The 17,075-nt window shown below is 41.7% G+C and overlaps 1 protein-coding gene across 1 annotated transcript in view; it reads right to left on the reverse strand.

The window, feature by feature from the left end:
* Positions 1 to 15,322, reverse strand: part of ADAMTS12 (ADAM metallopeptidase with thrombospondin type 1 motif 12) — a 388,903-nt gene extending 373,581 nt beyond the window's left edge. The window contains exon 1 of the mRNA XM_060295700.1: positions 15,196 to 15,322. Within this exon, the coding sequence (XP_060151683.1) occupies positions 15,196 to 15,322 (127 nt within the window). The remainder of the gene's footprint in view (positions 1 to 15,195) is intronic.
* Positions 15,323 to 17,075: the final 1,753 nt, after the last annotated feature.

A 17,075-nucleotide genomic window follows, 5' to 3' on the forward strand; every position in this document is an offset into this window, starting at 1 on the left:
CAAATTTGTTTCTGGATTTATGTTTCACTTAGTTTAGTATTTAGAGCTTATTATCACAGGTAGGTTTGTTTATTGATTAGGTTGCTCTCTTCCTTTTTTCTTTTTTAGTATAGATATATAATTTTTCCCCTTTTTCTCTTTTTCTGACTGTGTAAGTTTCTTGGTGTGATTTTGTCTGTATAGCTTTGCTTTTACCATTTGTCCTAGGGTTCTGTCTGTCCTTTTTTTTTTTTTTTAAATATAGTTTCTATCGCTTATTATCTTTGGTGGATTTCTTTTTTGGTTTGGTTGTTCTGTTCGTTCTTTACTTTTTTTTGTTTATTACTTTAAAAATATTTTTTTAATTTTTAATAATTTAAAAAAATTTTATTGTAATAACTTTATTTTATTTTTTTTTCTTCTTTCTTTCTTTTCTTCTCCCTTTTTTTCTGAGCTGTGTGGCTGACAAAGTGTTGGTGTTCCAGCCGAGTGTCAAGCCTGTGCCTCTGATGTGGGAGAGCTGAGTTCCAGACATTGGTCAACCAGAGACCTCCCGGATCCATGTAACATCAAACAGAAAAAGCTCTCCCAGACACGTCTATCTCAATGCTAAGGCCCACCTCCACTCAACAACCAGCAAGCTACAGTGCTGGACACCCTAGCTAGACATGCCAAACAACTAGCAAGACAGGAACACAACACCACCCATTAGCAGAAAGGCTGCCTAAAATCATAATAAGGTCACAGACACCCCAAAACACCACCGAATGTGGTCCTGCAAGAAAGACAAGATCCAGCCTCATCCACCAGAGCACAGGCACCAGTCCCCTCCAACAGGAAGCCTACGCAACCCACTGAACCAACCTTACCCCCTGTGGCAGACACCAAAAACAATGGGAACTATGAACCTGCAGCCTGCGAAAAGGAGACCCCAAACACAGTAAGTTAAGCAAAATGAGAAAACAGAGAAACACACAGCAGATGAAGGAACAAGGTAAAAAGCCACCAGACCAAACAAATGAAGAGGAAATAGGTAGTCTACCTGAAAAGGAATTCAGAGTAATGGTAGTAAAGATGATCCAAAATCTGGGAAACAGAATGGAGAAAACACAAGAAACATTTAACAAGGACCTAGAAAACTAAAGAGCAAATAAACAATGATGAACAACACAACAAATGAAATTAAAAATTCTCTAGAAGGAATCAATAGCAGAATAACTGAGGCAGAAGAATGGATAAGTGACCTGGAAGATAAAAGAGTGGAAATAACTACCACAGAGCAGATTAAAGAAAAAAGAATGAAAAGAATTGAGGACAGTCTCAGAGACCTCTGGGACAACATTAAACACAACAATATTCGAATTATAGGGGTCCCAGAAGACGAAGAGAAAAAGATAGGGACTGAGAAAATATCTGAAGAGATTATAGTTGAAAACTTCCTTAATATGGAAAAGGAAATATGCAACCAAGTCCAGGAAGTGCAGAGAGTCCCATACAGGATAAATCCAAGGAGAAGCATGCCAGGACACATATTAATTAAACTATCAAAAATTAAATACAAAGAAAATATATTAAAAGCAGCAAGGGAAAAACAACAAATACCATACAACAGAATCCCCATAAGGTTAACAGCTTATCTTTCACCAGAAACTCTGCAAGCCAGAAGGGAGTGACAGGACGTATTTAAAGTGGTGAAAGGGAAAAACTACAACCAAGATTACTCTACCCAGCAAGGATCTCATTCAGATTTGACAGAGAAATTAAAACCTTTACAGACAAGCAAAAGTGAGAATTCAGAACCACCAAACCAGCTTAACAACAAAAGCTAAAGGAACCTCTCTAGCAGGAAACACAAGAGAAGGAAAAGACCTACAATAACAAATCCAAAACAATTAAGAAAATGGTAATAGGAACATACATATTGATAACTACCTTAAATGTAAATGGATTAAATGCTCCAACCAAAAGACATAGACTGGCTGAATGGATACAAAAACAAGACCCATATATATGCTGCCTGCAAGGGACCCACTTCAGACTTAGGGACACATACAGACTGAAAGTGAGGGGATTGAAAAAAGTTATGCCATGCAAATGCAAATCAAAAGAAAGCTGGACTAGCAAGTCTCCTATCAGACAAAATAGACTTTAAAAGAAAGACTATTGCAAGAGACAAAGAAGGACACTACATAATGATCACGGGATCAATCCAAGAAGAAGATATGACAATTGGAAATATTTATGCACCCACAAAAGGAGCACCTCAACACATAAGGCAAATGCTAAGAACCATAAAAAGGGAAATAGACAGTAACACAAGAATAGTTGGGGACTCTAACACCCCACTTTCAGCAATGGACAGATCATCCAAAATGAAAATAAATAAGGAAACACAACCTTTAAATGTTACATGAAACAAGATGGACTTAATTGATATGTATAGAACATTCCATCCAAAAACAATAGAACACACTTTCTTGTCAAGTGCTCATGCAGCATTTTCCAGGATAGATCATACCTTGGGTCACAAATCAAGCCTTGGTAAATTTTAAAAAATTGAAATCATCTCAAGTATCTTTTCCGACCACAACGCTATAAGACTAGATATCAATTACAGGAAAAAAATCTATAAAAAATACAAACACACGGAGGCTAAACAATATGCTACTTAATAACCAAGAAATCACTGAAGAAATCAAAGAGGAAATCAAAAAATACCTAGAAATGAATGACAATGAAAACATGACGACACAAAACCTATGCGATGCAGCAAAAGCAGTTCTAAGAGGGAAGTTGATAGCAATACAATCCTACCTCAAGAAACAAGAAACAGTTCAAATAAACAACTTAACCTTACACCTAAAGCAATTAGAGAAAAAAGAACAAAATCCCCCCAAAGTTAGCAGAAGGAAAGAAATCATAAAGAGCAGATCAGAAATAAATGAAAAAGAAATGAAGGAAACAATAGCAAAGATCAATAAAACTAAAAGCTGGTTCTTTGAGAAGATAAAGAAAATTGATAAACGATTAGCCAGACTCATCAAGAAAAAAACAGAGAAGACTCAAATCAATAGAAGTAGAAATGAAAAAGGAGAAGTAACAATGGACACTGAAGAAATAAAAAGGATCATGAGAGATTACTACTAGCAACTATATGCCAATAAAATGGACAACCTGGAAGAAATGGACAAATTCTTAGAAAAGTACAACCTTCCAAGACTGAACAAGGAACAAATAGCAAATATAAACAGACCAACCACAAAAACACTGAAATTGAGACTGTGATTAAAATCTTCCAACAAACAAAAGCCCAGGACAGATAGCTTCACAGCAAATTCTATCAAACATTTAGAGAAGAGTTAACACCAATCCTTCTCAAACTCTTCCAAATTACAGCAGAGGGAGGAACACTCCCAATCTCATTCTATGAGACCACCATCACCCTGATACCCAAACCAGACAAAGATGTCACAAAAAAGAAAACTACAGGCCAATATCACTGATGAACATAGATGCAAAATCCTCAACAAAATACTAACAAACAGAATTCAACAGCACATTAAAAGGATCATACACCATGATCAAGTTGGATTTATCCCAGGAAGGCAAGGATGCTTCAGTATACAGAAATCAATCAACATGGTACATCATATTAACAAATTGAAGGATAAAAACCATATGATCTTCTCAATAGATGCAGAAAAACCTTTTGATCAAATTCAACACCCATTTATGCTAAAAACCCTCTAGAAAGTAGGCATAGAGGGAACTTACCTCAACATAATAAAGGCCATATATGACAAACCCACGGCCAACATCATTCTCAATGGTGAAAAAATGAAACCATTTCCTCTAAGATCAGGAACAAGACAAGGTTGCCCACTCTCACCACTCTTATTCAACATAGTTTTGGAGGTTTTAGCCATAGCAATCAGAGAAGAAAAAGAAAGGAAAGGAATCCAAATCAGAAAAGAAGAAGTAAAGCTGTCACTGTTTGCAGATGACATGATACTACACATAAAGAATCCTAAAGATGCTACCAGAAAACTATTAGATCTAATCAATGAATTTGGCAAAGTAGCAGGATACAAAACTAATGCACAGAAATCTCTTTCATTCGGATTTCAAAAATCCGAAACAAAATATTAACAAGCTGAATTTAACAATACATTAAAAGGATCATACACCATGATCAAAGGGGATTTATTCCAGCAATGCAAGGATGGTCAACATCTTCAAATCCATCAACATGATACTGCACACTAACAAAATAAAAGACAAAAATCACATGCTTGTATTAATAGATGCAGAAAAAACATCTGACAAGATTCAACATCTGTTTATGATAAAAACTCTCAACAGAGTGGGTGTAGACTAAACATACCTCAGTATAACCTAGGCCATATATGACATACTCAATGGTAAAAAGCTGAAAGTTTTTCTTCTAAGATCAGGAACAAGAAAAGAATGCTCACTCATAGGACTTTCATTTGACATATTTTGGAGTTCCTAGCTAGAACAATTAGGCAGAAAAAATAAGTAAAATTTATCCAAATTTTTTTGGAAAACAAAAAATTAAAAATAGAAATACCATATGATCCAGCATTTCTGGTTATTTATCTGAAAAAAACAAAAACTCTAATCAAAAAGATATACGCACCTTATGTTCATTGTGGCATTATTTACAATAGCCAAGATATGAAAAAAAAAACTGTGTCAATCAGTAGATAAATGAATATGAAAGATATGGCATATATATATACACATACACACACACACACACACACACAGAAGAATACTACTCAGCATTAAAAAAGAATATAATCTTGCCATTTGAGACACTAATGGACCTTGAGGATATTATGCTCAGTGAAATAAGCCAGACAGGTAAAGGCAAATACTGTATGATTTCACTTATATGTGGAATCTAAAAGACACAACAACTGAAAAAATAGACATAAAACTGAATTCATAGATCTACCAAACAGATCAGTGGTTGCCAGATGGGAGGAGACTTGTGGGGTTGGGCAAAATGGGTGAAGGGGATCTAGAGCTATAAACTTCTCATTATAAAATAAGTATGTCACAGGGATGTAATGTACACTATGGTTACTATAGTCAATAATACTCTATTGCAAATTTAAATGTTGTTCTCATTATAAGAAAAACAATCTTTAACATTTTATGGTGACAAATGTTAACTAAACATTGTGGTGATAATTTTCACTGTATACAAATATATTTTTAATTTTTTTTTTTTTTTTTTTTTTTTTTTTTTTGCGGTACGTGGGCCTCTCACTGTTGTGGCCTCTCCCGTTGCGGAGCACAGGCTCCGGATGCACAGGCTCAGCGGCCATGGCTCACGGGCCCAGCTGCACCGTGGCATGTGTGATCTTCCCGGACCAGGGCACGAACCCATGTCCCCTGCATCGGCAGGCGGACTCTCAACCACTGCGCCACCAGGGAAGCCCTGTATACAAATATTGAATCATTATGTTGTACATCTGAGTGGAATGTCATATATCAATTATACCTCAATTAAAAAAATTTGCATAAAGTGGCACCATACTCTATCTAGTGTCTTGGTGAGGTGATAAAAGAGAAACAGACATGTGAAGTGTGTAATCACTAAGTTTAAAAGTCCTATCTTTTAAGGAAGCCTATTTGCTCTAAAATGCTGGGGGTGGGGCTTCCCTGGTGGCGCAGCGGTTAAGAATCCGTCTGCCAATGCAGGGGACGGGGTTCAAGCCCTGGTCCGGGAAGATCCCACATGCCACAGAGCAACTAAGCCCATGCACCACAACTACTGAGCCTGCGCTCTAGAGCCCACGAACCACAACTACTGAGCCCATGTGCCACAACTACTGAAGCCCATGTGCCTAGAGCCCGTGCTCCGCAACAAGAGAAGCCACCGCAATGAGAAGCCCGCGCACCGCAACAAAGAGCAGCCCCTCCTCGCCACAACTAGAGAAAGCCCACGCACAGCAACGAAGACCCAACATAGCCAAAAATAAATAAGTTTTAAAAAATAAATAAATAAAATAAAATACTGGGGGTGGAGGTGGGAGTGAGGGGGGATTATAGATGAAACAAAAGTAGCCATAATTTGTAGTTATTGAAGTGCTGGGTAATGGGAGTTTATTATATTATTTTCTTTAGTGTACATTTGAAAATTTCTGTGATGAAAAGTTAAAAATAAAGGCTTGTTTTGTTAACATAAAAAAAAATGTGGGGGAAAACCGCATGCCTAGGAATCAATGAAGCAAAATATTTGTGATCACGTCTTACTTCTGGTTGACGTTGGGCCTGGAATCAGAGGACAGGCCAAGTTCCCGCTCTGCCACTCACCAGCAGTGGGACCTTGGGTTCATCACCTAACTTCTTAGCTTCTTCAAGTATAAAATAGAGATAATATCAGTTCTGTCTACCTTACATGGCTGTTGGGAGGAGCTAATGAAACAATGACAATGAGAGGGCTTTGCAAACTATGGTGCCAAATAAATGTACACGTTGAAAGGAAGAGAATTCCAAGTCTATAAGGCCTCTGAAGGCAAGTTCTAGGTGTGATTCACCTCTGTATCCTCCACCAGGTCTAGCTGCATCATTCATACAGTAGATGTAAAGATGACCATTTGTTGTTCCTATGGCTGCCTTGCATCTGAACGTCTTTACCACATTTAGGGAGGTCCTCATCATGGGTCTTGGGAACAGAGCCCACCTCCCAGGAGAGAAGATGCAAGTGCAGGAAGCATGTCCCTCACCAGTCTAGCAGCTCTGGAGCAACCCGTACACTCACGCTTCATTCATCAGAGGCACTGCCTTGACTTTGAATCCAGAAGCAGTGATACTAAGAAGCAGGGATTATGGTAGCGGCCCCGAGATGAAGGAGGAGCTGGGGCTCGCAAGCAGCACCCAGCGTCTAGCCCCAGTGGATGAGCATCACAAGCTGAAGTGTCTAGGACACGGCAGAGGCAGTGGCCGCAGAGGCAGCCATATTCTGACCTTTGTTCTTCCTGCAAAGCATCCACACTTGGCTCTCAGCTCTCCTGGCATTTCTTTGAGCAATCCAGGATCCCTTTAATAAATTCTTCTTCTGGGCTCCCCTGGTGGCACAGTGGTTAAGAATCCGCCTGCCAATGCAGGGGACACGGGTTCAAGCCCTGGTCTGGGAAGATCCCACATGCTGTGGAGCAACTAAGTCCATGCGCCACAACTACTGAGCCTGCGCTCTAGAGCCCGTGAGCCACAACTACTGAGCCTGCGAGCCACAACTACTGAGGCCTGCACGCCTAGAGCCTGTGCTCCGCAACAAGAGAAGCCACTGCAATGAGAAGCCCGCACACTGCAACAAAGAGTAGCCCCTGCTCGTCACAACTAGAGAAAGCCCATGTGCGGTAATGAAGACCCAACACAGCCAAAAATAAATTAATTAATTAAATAAATTTAAAAAAAAATAAATTCTTTTGCTAAAATCTAAAATAGTAATAATAATATTGTCATATCTTTGTATGGTGACAGGTGGTAACTAGACTTACCAGTGATCATTTTGAAATGTATAGAAATATTAAATCACTATGTTGTGTACCTGAAACTAACAGAGTGTTGTAGGTCAATTATACTTCAATAAAAGAAAGAAAGAGGGAAATATGAGACAGAGCACAGTTTTCACTCTTAGGTACTAACCAATTGTCTCAATTTTTAAGAGACTATTAAAAGTCCAGACCCTTGTTTCTGACTGCAGCAACTAAGAGCAACAGAGCACAAAGCAACATGAACAAACCTTAAAAACAATGCTCAGTGAAAAATAAGAAGCAAAACAAGTTAATACAGAGCCATTTACATTCATGGAAAATACATGCAAAAACAATAACACAGAGTTTGCCAGTACATACTCGAACAAAAAAATACATATGGAACCCATTAAAATGGTTTTCTATGCAGAGGAATGGGAGTGGAGAATGAGGACCAAAATGCGTAAATAAACAAAACAAGAAAGGTGTTTTACACAAATTAATAGTGCTAATGTACCAACACTAGGAGTCAAATTGACTCAGGCCTCTGTACTGCCAGCTCCTCAAGGAATATCTGGACCTCGTTAGTATTAGAGCTTCACTGCCCTTCAGAGTTCAGACCTCAGCGGGGAATGGGCAGGTTGGCTGAGGTTGGATGTAGTCAGCTTCTCTAGTATTTCCCTCATGTTTCTCTTTTCTTCTATGATTCACAGTGATGTCTCTGGCTCTTCCAGGATTGGAGCAGTGGAGAGCAGTAAGGGACAGAAAAAGTCTTATTCAACTGAATACAGCCATTATCCTACAATGGTACCCCCTGTACGTGGTCCTGTCCTGATGCTGGCTCCTCTCAAGAGAAGCTCTTATGTCCCTTATAACAGGGGTCCCCAACCCCCGGGCCATGGACCTGTGCTGGTCCGCAGCCTGTTAGGATCCGGGCCGCACAGCAGGAGGTGAGCGGGGGGCCAGCGAGCAAAGCTTCATTTGCCTCTCCCCATCATCCCCCATTGCTTGCATTACCTCCTGAACCATTCCCTCCATCACTCGCATTACAGCTTGAACAAACACCCCCCAACCCGTCCATGGAAAAACTGTCTTCCACGAAAACGGTCCCTGGTGCCAAAAAGGTTGGAGACTGCTGCCTTATAGGACGTGTCTCTGAAGATACATCTCAAAGAATTAAACATGATTTAAATATAAAAAGAAAGACTAACTTGCCTAAACCCCAGCACCTATTGCCCAAAGAATAAAAGAGCAAATACATATACAGCTTTTGACCCAGTTGCTTTTGATCTAATGTGCTTTTAAGAGAGCCAGCATAAGCTGGTTGTATAATCATATAATAATTATAGTAACCATTTAATGAACACTTGCTACAATACTCCTCATTTAATACACACCACGACTCTGACACAGATTCAGTTACTATCCCCATTTCATAGAAAAAGAAACAGAATGTAAGAGAGGTCACAAAGCCAACATGCAATGTTACTTGGATTAAAATCTTGTGCTTCCTATTTCAAAATCATGTTCTTGGCCACTGCATTTTGTGTACATAAGCAGTTGTACTTGGCAGCGGGGATAGCAGAGGAGAGGTAATAGCACTGCCCCTGGGGATGATGATCTGACAGTAAAAGAACTGCATGACTTCTTTAAGAGGCCTCAAGTCACTCAGCAATAAATGGAGAAAATAACTGCCTCTTTATCAGGTGAAGTAATGGGAGGTAAGACCAGTTTCACCTCTTGATTTTGCTGCAAAGGAAGCGGCTAAGCCACATCTGGCAATAGGTGTGGATGGAAACAGGAGGCCACTTACAGAGTGTAGCTTCCGGGGGTGGCCCAGCTGCACCTGCCTCATCTACACAATGGGCATAACAATAATAGTATTCCCTCCTAGGGTGGTTGTGAGAATTCAATGTAGTAATATATGTAATAGATTTGGAACGGTGCTTGACAGATAACACTCACTATCTAAACACTAGCTACTTACTCTTGATATTAAAGATAGAAAATTGGGGGAGTTCCCTGGCGGTCCAGGGGTTAGGACTCTGCACTCTCACTGTCGAGGGTTCAGTCCCTGGTCGGGGAACTAAGATTCCTGCAAGCCGCGAGGTGCAGCCAAAAATACATATAAATAAAGATAGAAACTTGGCTACTAGGGATCTCTGTGGCCTTAAGTACATGTAGGCTCCAGGCGATGGGGAGAGGTTGCACTCATCTTGGCTTTCTCTCAGTAGGTGTTTAGTTTGGAAGATGAGCTAGCCATCGTCCTGGCCAACAGAAAGCAGAGTTCAGAGGGGATATGACAGGGATGGAGAAATAAGATATCAGGAAATAATAATAACTCCTAATTTTTCCCATTTCTATGGTCAAAGATGGCATTTAGAGTATACCAATTTGGTCTTGGTCATCCTCACAATTATCTGGAATATGATTAACAAGTGTCCCTTGTCTTAGCCTTCATCCCCACCTCTGTAAAAAGACAATAAAGAGGAGTGAGGATTCCTGCTGTGGCAATCTGACCCCAGAGCCCAACCTCCTAACCTTTGCTCTCACTGCTTCTCAAGGGGCAACCACTGAGAGCCAGACATCAAGGTAGGGTGACAACAGGGCTGGGGCCATGTGGCTCACAGGCTCAGTAGCTGTGGCTCATGGGCTCAGTAGTTGTGGCTTGCGGGCTCTAGAGCACAGTCTCAGTAGTTGTGGTGCACAGTTGCTCCGCGGCATGTGGGATCTTCCCTGACCAGGGCTCGAACCCGTGTCCCCTGCATTGGCAGGCATATTCTTAACTACTGCACACCAGGGAAGCCCTGTGAAGGCTCTTCTTACATTAAGATCTGAAATGATTTCCTCCTTGCAGAAGTTATTTTTTGCAAATGGCATAAATACATGATTATGACATTGGTCTTGAAACACACTGCAGCGCTCCCTCGGTTCCATCCAAGTCCGTGCAACCTGGAGCATGTCTCTAACATGGGATGAGGTGCCGGTCCTCTCAACTTCATGGAGTTGTCAGCAGCAAAAGAGGTCATGGAAGTGACCGGTGACTTGTAAACAGTACAGGGCAAAACGAACCTGAGGGGATATCGTCAGCTATAGAAGAGAGGCCACGTGTTGTGTGCAAGATTAATACTTCCTATTGTTCTGATACTTCATTGGGAGCCTTGTGGAGGTCATCACACAATTGTGTATGTCACCACTGAGCGATGTGGAAAGAATAGTGGGCAGAGATTGCCCAATCTACCTGTTTCTAGTCCCAGAAAGGATTGGATTTATTTCCATGGTCCTTCCTAGATCTAAAATCCAGACTCTGCCTGCCCGTTAGAACTAGAAGGAACCTTAATAGTCATGTAGGTTCTGAGTCGGCCTCCTACTGCAGGACCCTGTGTGACTCCCTTGATGCCGCTGCTGGAACGGCAGTGGGTAGGTGCTCAGTAAATGCATGTTGACTGACGGACCAACTGGGCCTCTCATTCCTCATCTGCAAAAATAAGGAGGATGGCAGACATGACATCTGAAGTAATTTGAAAGTTTAAATGTTCAGAATTTGGGTGCAATTCAAAAATGTTGTCAGAGTGGAAATGGAAGTCTAGGGAGATTGCTTAATTACGAAGCAGCAAGCAGGTCATGTGGAGGCAAAGCTCTGGTCATCCTATTCCCTGGAAGCCTTAAGGATTTCCTTCTCAATGCAAATCAAAACTACAATGAGGTACAACCTCACGCTGGACAGAATGGCCATCATTAAAAAGTCTACAAATAACAAATCCTGGAGAGGGTGTGGAGAAAAAGGGAACCCTCCTACACTGTTGGTGGGAATGTAAATTGGTGCAGCCACTATGGAAAAACAGTATGGAAGTTCCTCAAAAAACTAAAAATAGAGTTGCCGTATGATCCAGCAATGCCACTCCTGGGCAAATATCCAGATGAAACTCTAATTTGAAAAGATACATGCACCCCTATATTCATAGAAGCACTATTCACAATAGCCAAGACATGGAAACACCTAAATGTCCATCGACAGTTGAATGGATAAAGAAGATGTGTTACATATATACAATGGAATATTACTTAGCCATCAAAAAGAATGGAATAATGCCATTTGCAGCAATATGGATAGAGCTAGCGATTATCACACTAAATGAAGTAAGTCAGAAAGACAAAGACAAGTACCATATGATATCACTTATATGTGGAATCTAAAATATGACACAAATGAACTTATCTACAAAACAGAAACAGACTCACAGCCATAGAGCATAGACTTGTTGTCAAAGGGTTGGGGGAGGGATGGATTGGGAGTTTGGGATTAGCAGATGCAAACTATTATATAGAGAATGGATAAACAACAAAGTCCTACTGTATAGCACAGGGAACTGTATTCAATATCCTGCCATAAACCATAATGGAAAAGAATATGAAAAAGAATGTATACATATGTATAACTGAATCAACTTGCTGTATAGCAGAAATTAACACAACATTGTAAATCAACTATACTTCAATAAAATTAAATTAAAAAAAAAGAATTTCCTTCTCTAACTAGCTTGCCCTCATTCTTATTCTCATTCTCTCACTTCTCTCCCTCTCTCTCTCTTAGTTCTACATGGAAATCTGCTCAGAAATTTCTCTTTTGAACCAAATGGGGATTACTTGTAAATCCACTGGTGAGTTGATTGAGAACAAATATTTTGATGAAAAGACTTTTAAAAATCTGAATTTTTTTCTAGTTTAATTTTATTTATTTATTTGAAGTTATTACAAAATAATAGCTATATTTCCCTGTGCTGTACAATATACTCTTGTAGCTTATTTATTTTATACATAGTAATTTGTATCTCTTAACCCGCTACCTCTATCTTAAACCTACCCCTCTCTCCGCCACTGGTAACCACTAGTCCATTCTCTATATTTGTGAATCTATTTCTGTTTTGTTACATTCATTCGTTTTATTTTTTAGATCCCACATACAAGTGATATCATATAATATCTGTCTTTCTCTGACTTATTTCACTAAGCATAATACCCTCTAGGTCCATCCACATTGTTGCAAATGGCAGAATTTCATTCTTTTTTATGGCTGAGTAGTATTCCATTGTATATATATACCACATCTTTATCCATTCACCTATTGATGGACACTTAGATTGCTTCCATACCTTGGCTGTTGTAAATAGTGCTGCTATGAACACTGGTGTGCATGTATCTTTTTGAATTAGTGTTTTCATTTTCTTCCAATATTTTCCCAGCAGTGGAATTCCTGGATCACATGGTAGTTCTATTTTTAGCTTTTTGAGGACGCTCCATACTGTTTTCTATCGTAGCTGTACAAATTTACATTCCCACCAACAGTGCACAAAGGTTCCATTTTCTCCACATCCTCACCAACATTTATTACTTGTTGACTTTTTGATGATAGCCATTCTGAAAGGTGTGAGGTGATATCTCATCGTGGTTTTGATTTGCATTTCTCTGATGATTATTGATGTTGAGCATCTTTTCATGTGCCTGTTGCCCATCTCTATACCTTCTTTGGAAAAATGTATATTCAGGTCTTCTGCCCATTTTTTGATTGGGTTGTTTGGTTTTTTTGATATTGAGTTTTATACATATATATATGTGTATATATATATACATTTTTTTTTATCTTAACCCCTTATTGGTTATATCATTTGCAAATATTTTCTCCCATTCAATCGGTTGTCTTTTCATTTTGTTGATGGTTTCCTTTGCTGTGCAAAAGCTTTTAAGTTTAATCAGGTCCCATTTATTTACTTCTGCTTTTGTTTCTTTTGCCTTAGGAGACAGTTCCAAAAAAATATTTCTATGTCTTATGTCAAAGAGTGTTCTGCCTATGTTCTCTTCTAGGATTTCAATGGTTTCAGGTCTTACATTTTAGGTCTTTAATTAAAATCTGAAAATTTTTTTGGAAATTATTTTTTAAATCTATATATCTGTGCATCACTAATAAGCTCAGAGTACTGTACAACAACTCCTCTCAGCCCATAACCCTAAAGGTGACCGGGAAAGACAACCATCTCTCACTTTTTAGAGAGGAGAAAGCAAGTCCCAGTGGAGTCTGTCCCACACTAAGCTGAATTTGCTTACAAAGATGTGGAACAAGCAGAGCTGAAAACCAACCCAGGAGAATGCGTGTCTTTGAACCAAATCATCTCCAAATGCCCTGGGAAGTGCTTGCAGGCTTTGTTTGTGCTGCCAGCAAAAGAGACTTTTCACAAAAGGGCTGTTTTTCAAAGAACAACAAACGCTATTTTAAACTTGGGGGTGGGAGATCGTATCTGGACCGTTTACACAAGCAAGTGCTGGCTGACTGACATCTCACCCCAGGGTTTGCTCGTTCTGGCTTCCCAGGAAAGCAAAGGGACCTGCTTCTGATGGCTCTGGAAGTGAGCAACAAATGAGGTCTCCAGCAGTATTTGAACTTTGCAACGTAGGCAGAAACCCTCAACAAGGTCAGGCTGGTGATGTTTGCCACCCAAGTGGTCTTGGGCATTAAATGGGGTCAGGAGGCTATGGAAGCTTCCCGAGACTTGAGCACTGTCAGCAGACAGAGGACTTAATGGATGCTAACCCCTTGCTGAGTGTGTGTGTGTGTGTGTGAGTGTGTTGTCCCTATTATTGTTCTAGGACAATGCTGCTTGCTTGTAAGAAGCCAACCTCTGGAGTGTGGCTACCTGGGTTTAAAACCTCACTCCACCATAGCTAAGCCCGTAAAGTCCCCAAGCTTCAGCTTCTATGGGTGTAAAGCAGGGATGGTAACAGTGGTCCCTGCACCCCAGGCAGCTGTTGTCAGTGGTCAAGAGGCTGACACACCAGAGTGCCTTAGCAGTCCTGGCACATGGGACACACTCCAGCCACGCAGGTCATTGCTGCTGCCATGACTGTTTCCCCTCAGAAGTCCAACGAACTCCTCACCAAACAGGAAAGTGTGTCTGACCCTTGCAAGTCCAATAAAAAAAACAGAGGCAACAATACCATCCTGCTCAGGGTGTTAGGTTTTAAAAATATATAATAATAACGACAACAACAACAATAATAATAACAAATTTTCCATCACAACTCCTCCAATGCTTTCTATAGCATTGTAGAGTTCCATGAAATTCTGAAAGAGAAGCAGCCAGCTGTGACCAGCAAGACAGGACAGGGAAAGGTGCGCCCCTATGGTAGGAAATTTTCTCTAAAAGGTCTGTTATTTTTACAACACAGCCCTAAATCTTTCCAGGAAAACACAGCCAAGCTCACTCAGCAGGGGGGGTTGGAATCACATTTCCCCTTACCTCACCAGAAGTTTCAAACTAACTAAAAACATGGCAATGACTGCCAGTGGACAGTTGGAACTTTTTAAAAAAAAATCATTTTCCGTTTTCAGCATCTGAAAAGTAGGGATTGAAACAGTGCAGCATTCAGAAGAGACAAAAGAGACAGTTGGGGGTGGTTCCGAGCTACCTCTAGAGTCTTCACTGCAGCATCCTCAGTGTAAAAGAGATGTGGATCCTCGCCTTTCGGTAAAAAGTAAGGAATCTACACCTTCAGCACTGAAATGCAAGATGCTCCCAGCCCAGATTTCCTCGCAACTCAGCCAAACGTCTTTGCGGAGCTCAGCCGAGTGGGGGAAGGGAAAAGAGAGCAACCAACTTTGCTGGCGTCTTACCCCTGCGGTTTTCAAAGGAAATAAAGAAAAGCCACTAACCTTGCCTCCTGTCCGGGAAGAGCACAGGGCCCGGCTGAGGTTGTCTCCCATAGCAAAGGGCCCCCAAGTTTAGGAGCTGAGCCACCACGGAGAGCTTTGCTAGCCAGCTCCTCTGTGCACATGGCATGGTTCAGTTGTTGCGGAGAGAAAAGTCAACAAGTTTTAGCTCAAGAAATCAAGTCCTCGCCTGTGGCCGAGCAAGAAGATGCAGGGGTGCATGGTCCAGGAGTGGGGAGGGGGAAGCTGCAAGGCTGCCCACGATCTCCCTTTGCTCTTTTAAGCAGAAAGGGGCTAGTTACCTTTCCGTCCCCTCCCTCCTCCCGAAAGTGGAGTGATTCAGCTGACAGCGTCTGCTTTCCGTGGGGTGCGGAATGGGTCAGAGCGGGAGGGCGCAGCCCACCCCCGATCCCCACCCCTCTGCCTTGGGCGCCAGGCCTCCTCGCAGACAGCTCCGCGCATCTTCCTCCGGGACTCCCACCCCCGCGCTCCGCCGGCCCCGCCCAGAGCCCGGCCAAGCCGGCCAAATAGGGGAGCCCCGGGAAGAGTCACCCTGGGCGGGACTCCGAGTGAGAGGCCCCCCCAGGCCAGCCCCTCATACAGGCGGAAAATGTTGAGCGCAGGGATGGGGCAGAGAGGACCCCACTCCCTGACCCTCCTCAGCTCAGTGCTGCCCCCTTTCCGGCCTTTCCCAGTTCCCGAACTTTTCCCACCATTGCTCTAGCAAGGCTCCTCAGACGGTCTCTGCGATTCTCTTCCAGGCCCGGCTAGGGCTTTCATTTGAAAAAGTAACATGCAATTTTTCTCTTTGCCAAGTCACACAAAGGGAAATGGTCTGTTCAAATGCTAGTTCAACCCTGGACAAGTTCCTTCATCTGTACCATGAGGCTATGCATAGGACCACAGGACCATGAGCCACTCTGAGTCTGCAGGTCTCTCTAGTGCTTTTCTAATTTCCTAAGCCTACCTCCACTCACCCAAAAGGAAACCCGGAGAGCAGAGGAAGTAAGTCAGCCCAAGAAGGTGTCATGGTATTTCTCCAGTTCACCTGCACAGGCTGTCCTCGGAAGGGGAAACCATTCAGGGGCTCAAGCTTTACCTCAACGAGCTAATGCTGCAAACTAGGGTGCTTGTCAGGCATCCTGAGAACTTCCTGGGATAATCCAGCCAAGGTTTTCACCTCTGGGCTGAAACGGGCCTCCTTATTCCATTCAGGAGGAATTTGGCCCCATATTGGTTCTCCATGGCTTCCAGCCATCCATCTGTGCTCAGTGAGAGGAGGGGGGCAGGGTACCAACTCATCCAACCTTGCCCACGGCCAGTGCGGCCAAGTCAAACAGTGATCCAAGTACAAGGTGGTCCTCACAAGCCTGGGGCGGGTAGTTTGAAGGACTTCAGACTGGATACATACACACCACGACATTTCAAGGGGTAGGTATAAGACTCCTGTTACTGCCATTACAAATTCCCAAAAGTTTGGTGACTCAAAACAACACAGATTTAGTATCTTCCAGTGCTGGTGGTCAGAAGTCTGAGACGGGTCTCCCTAGGCTAAATCAAGGCATTAGCCCAGCTGCATTCCTTTCCCGAGACCCTTTCCTTTCCTTCCGCCATTTTCAAAGCCAGTAAGGGCCAGTTGGGTCTCTTAAGTCGCATCATCCTGACACTATCCCTTTTTCTTCCCTTTTCCATTTATAAGGACCCTTGTGATTATGTTAGATCCACCCAGATTATCCAGCTTAATCTTTTTATCTTATAGTCAGCTGATTAGCAACCTTAATTCCATCTGCAACCTTATCCTCTTTGCCATACTTTACAGGTTATATTGTGCTGTCATAGGCCAGTCATAGAACTGCTCTGAGCCTCTTGTTCTGTGACATAAA

This window comes from Globicephala melas, chromosome 3 (genome assembly GCF_963455315.2).
Source record: "Globicephala melas chromosome 3, mGloMel1.2, whole genome shotgun sequence".
Taxonomy (NCBI): Eukaryota; Metazoa; Chordata; class Mammalia; order Artiodactyla; family Delphinidae; genus Globicephala; species Globicephala melas.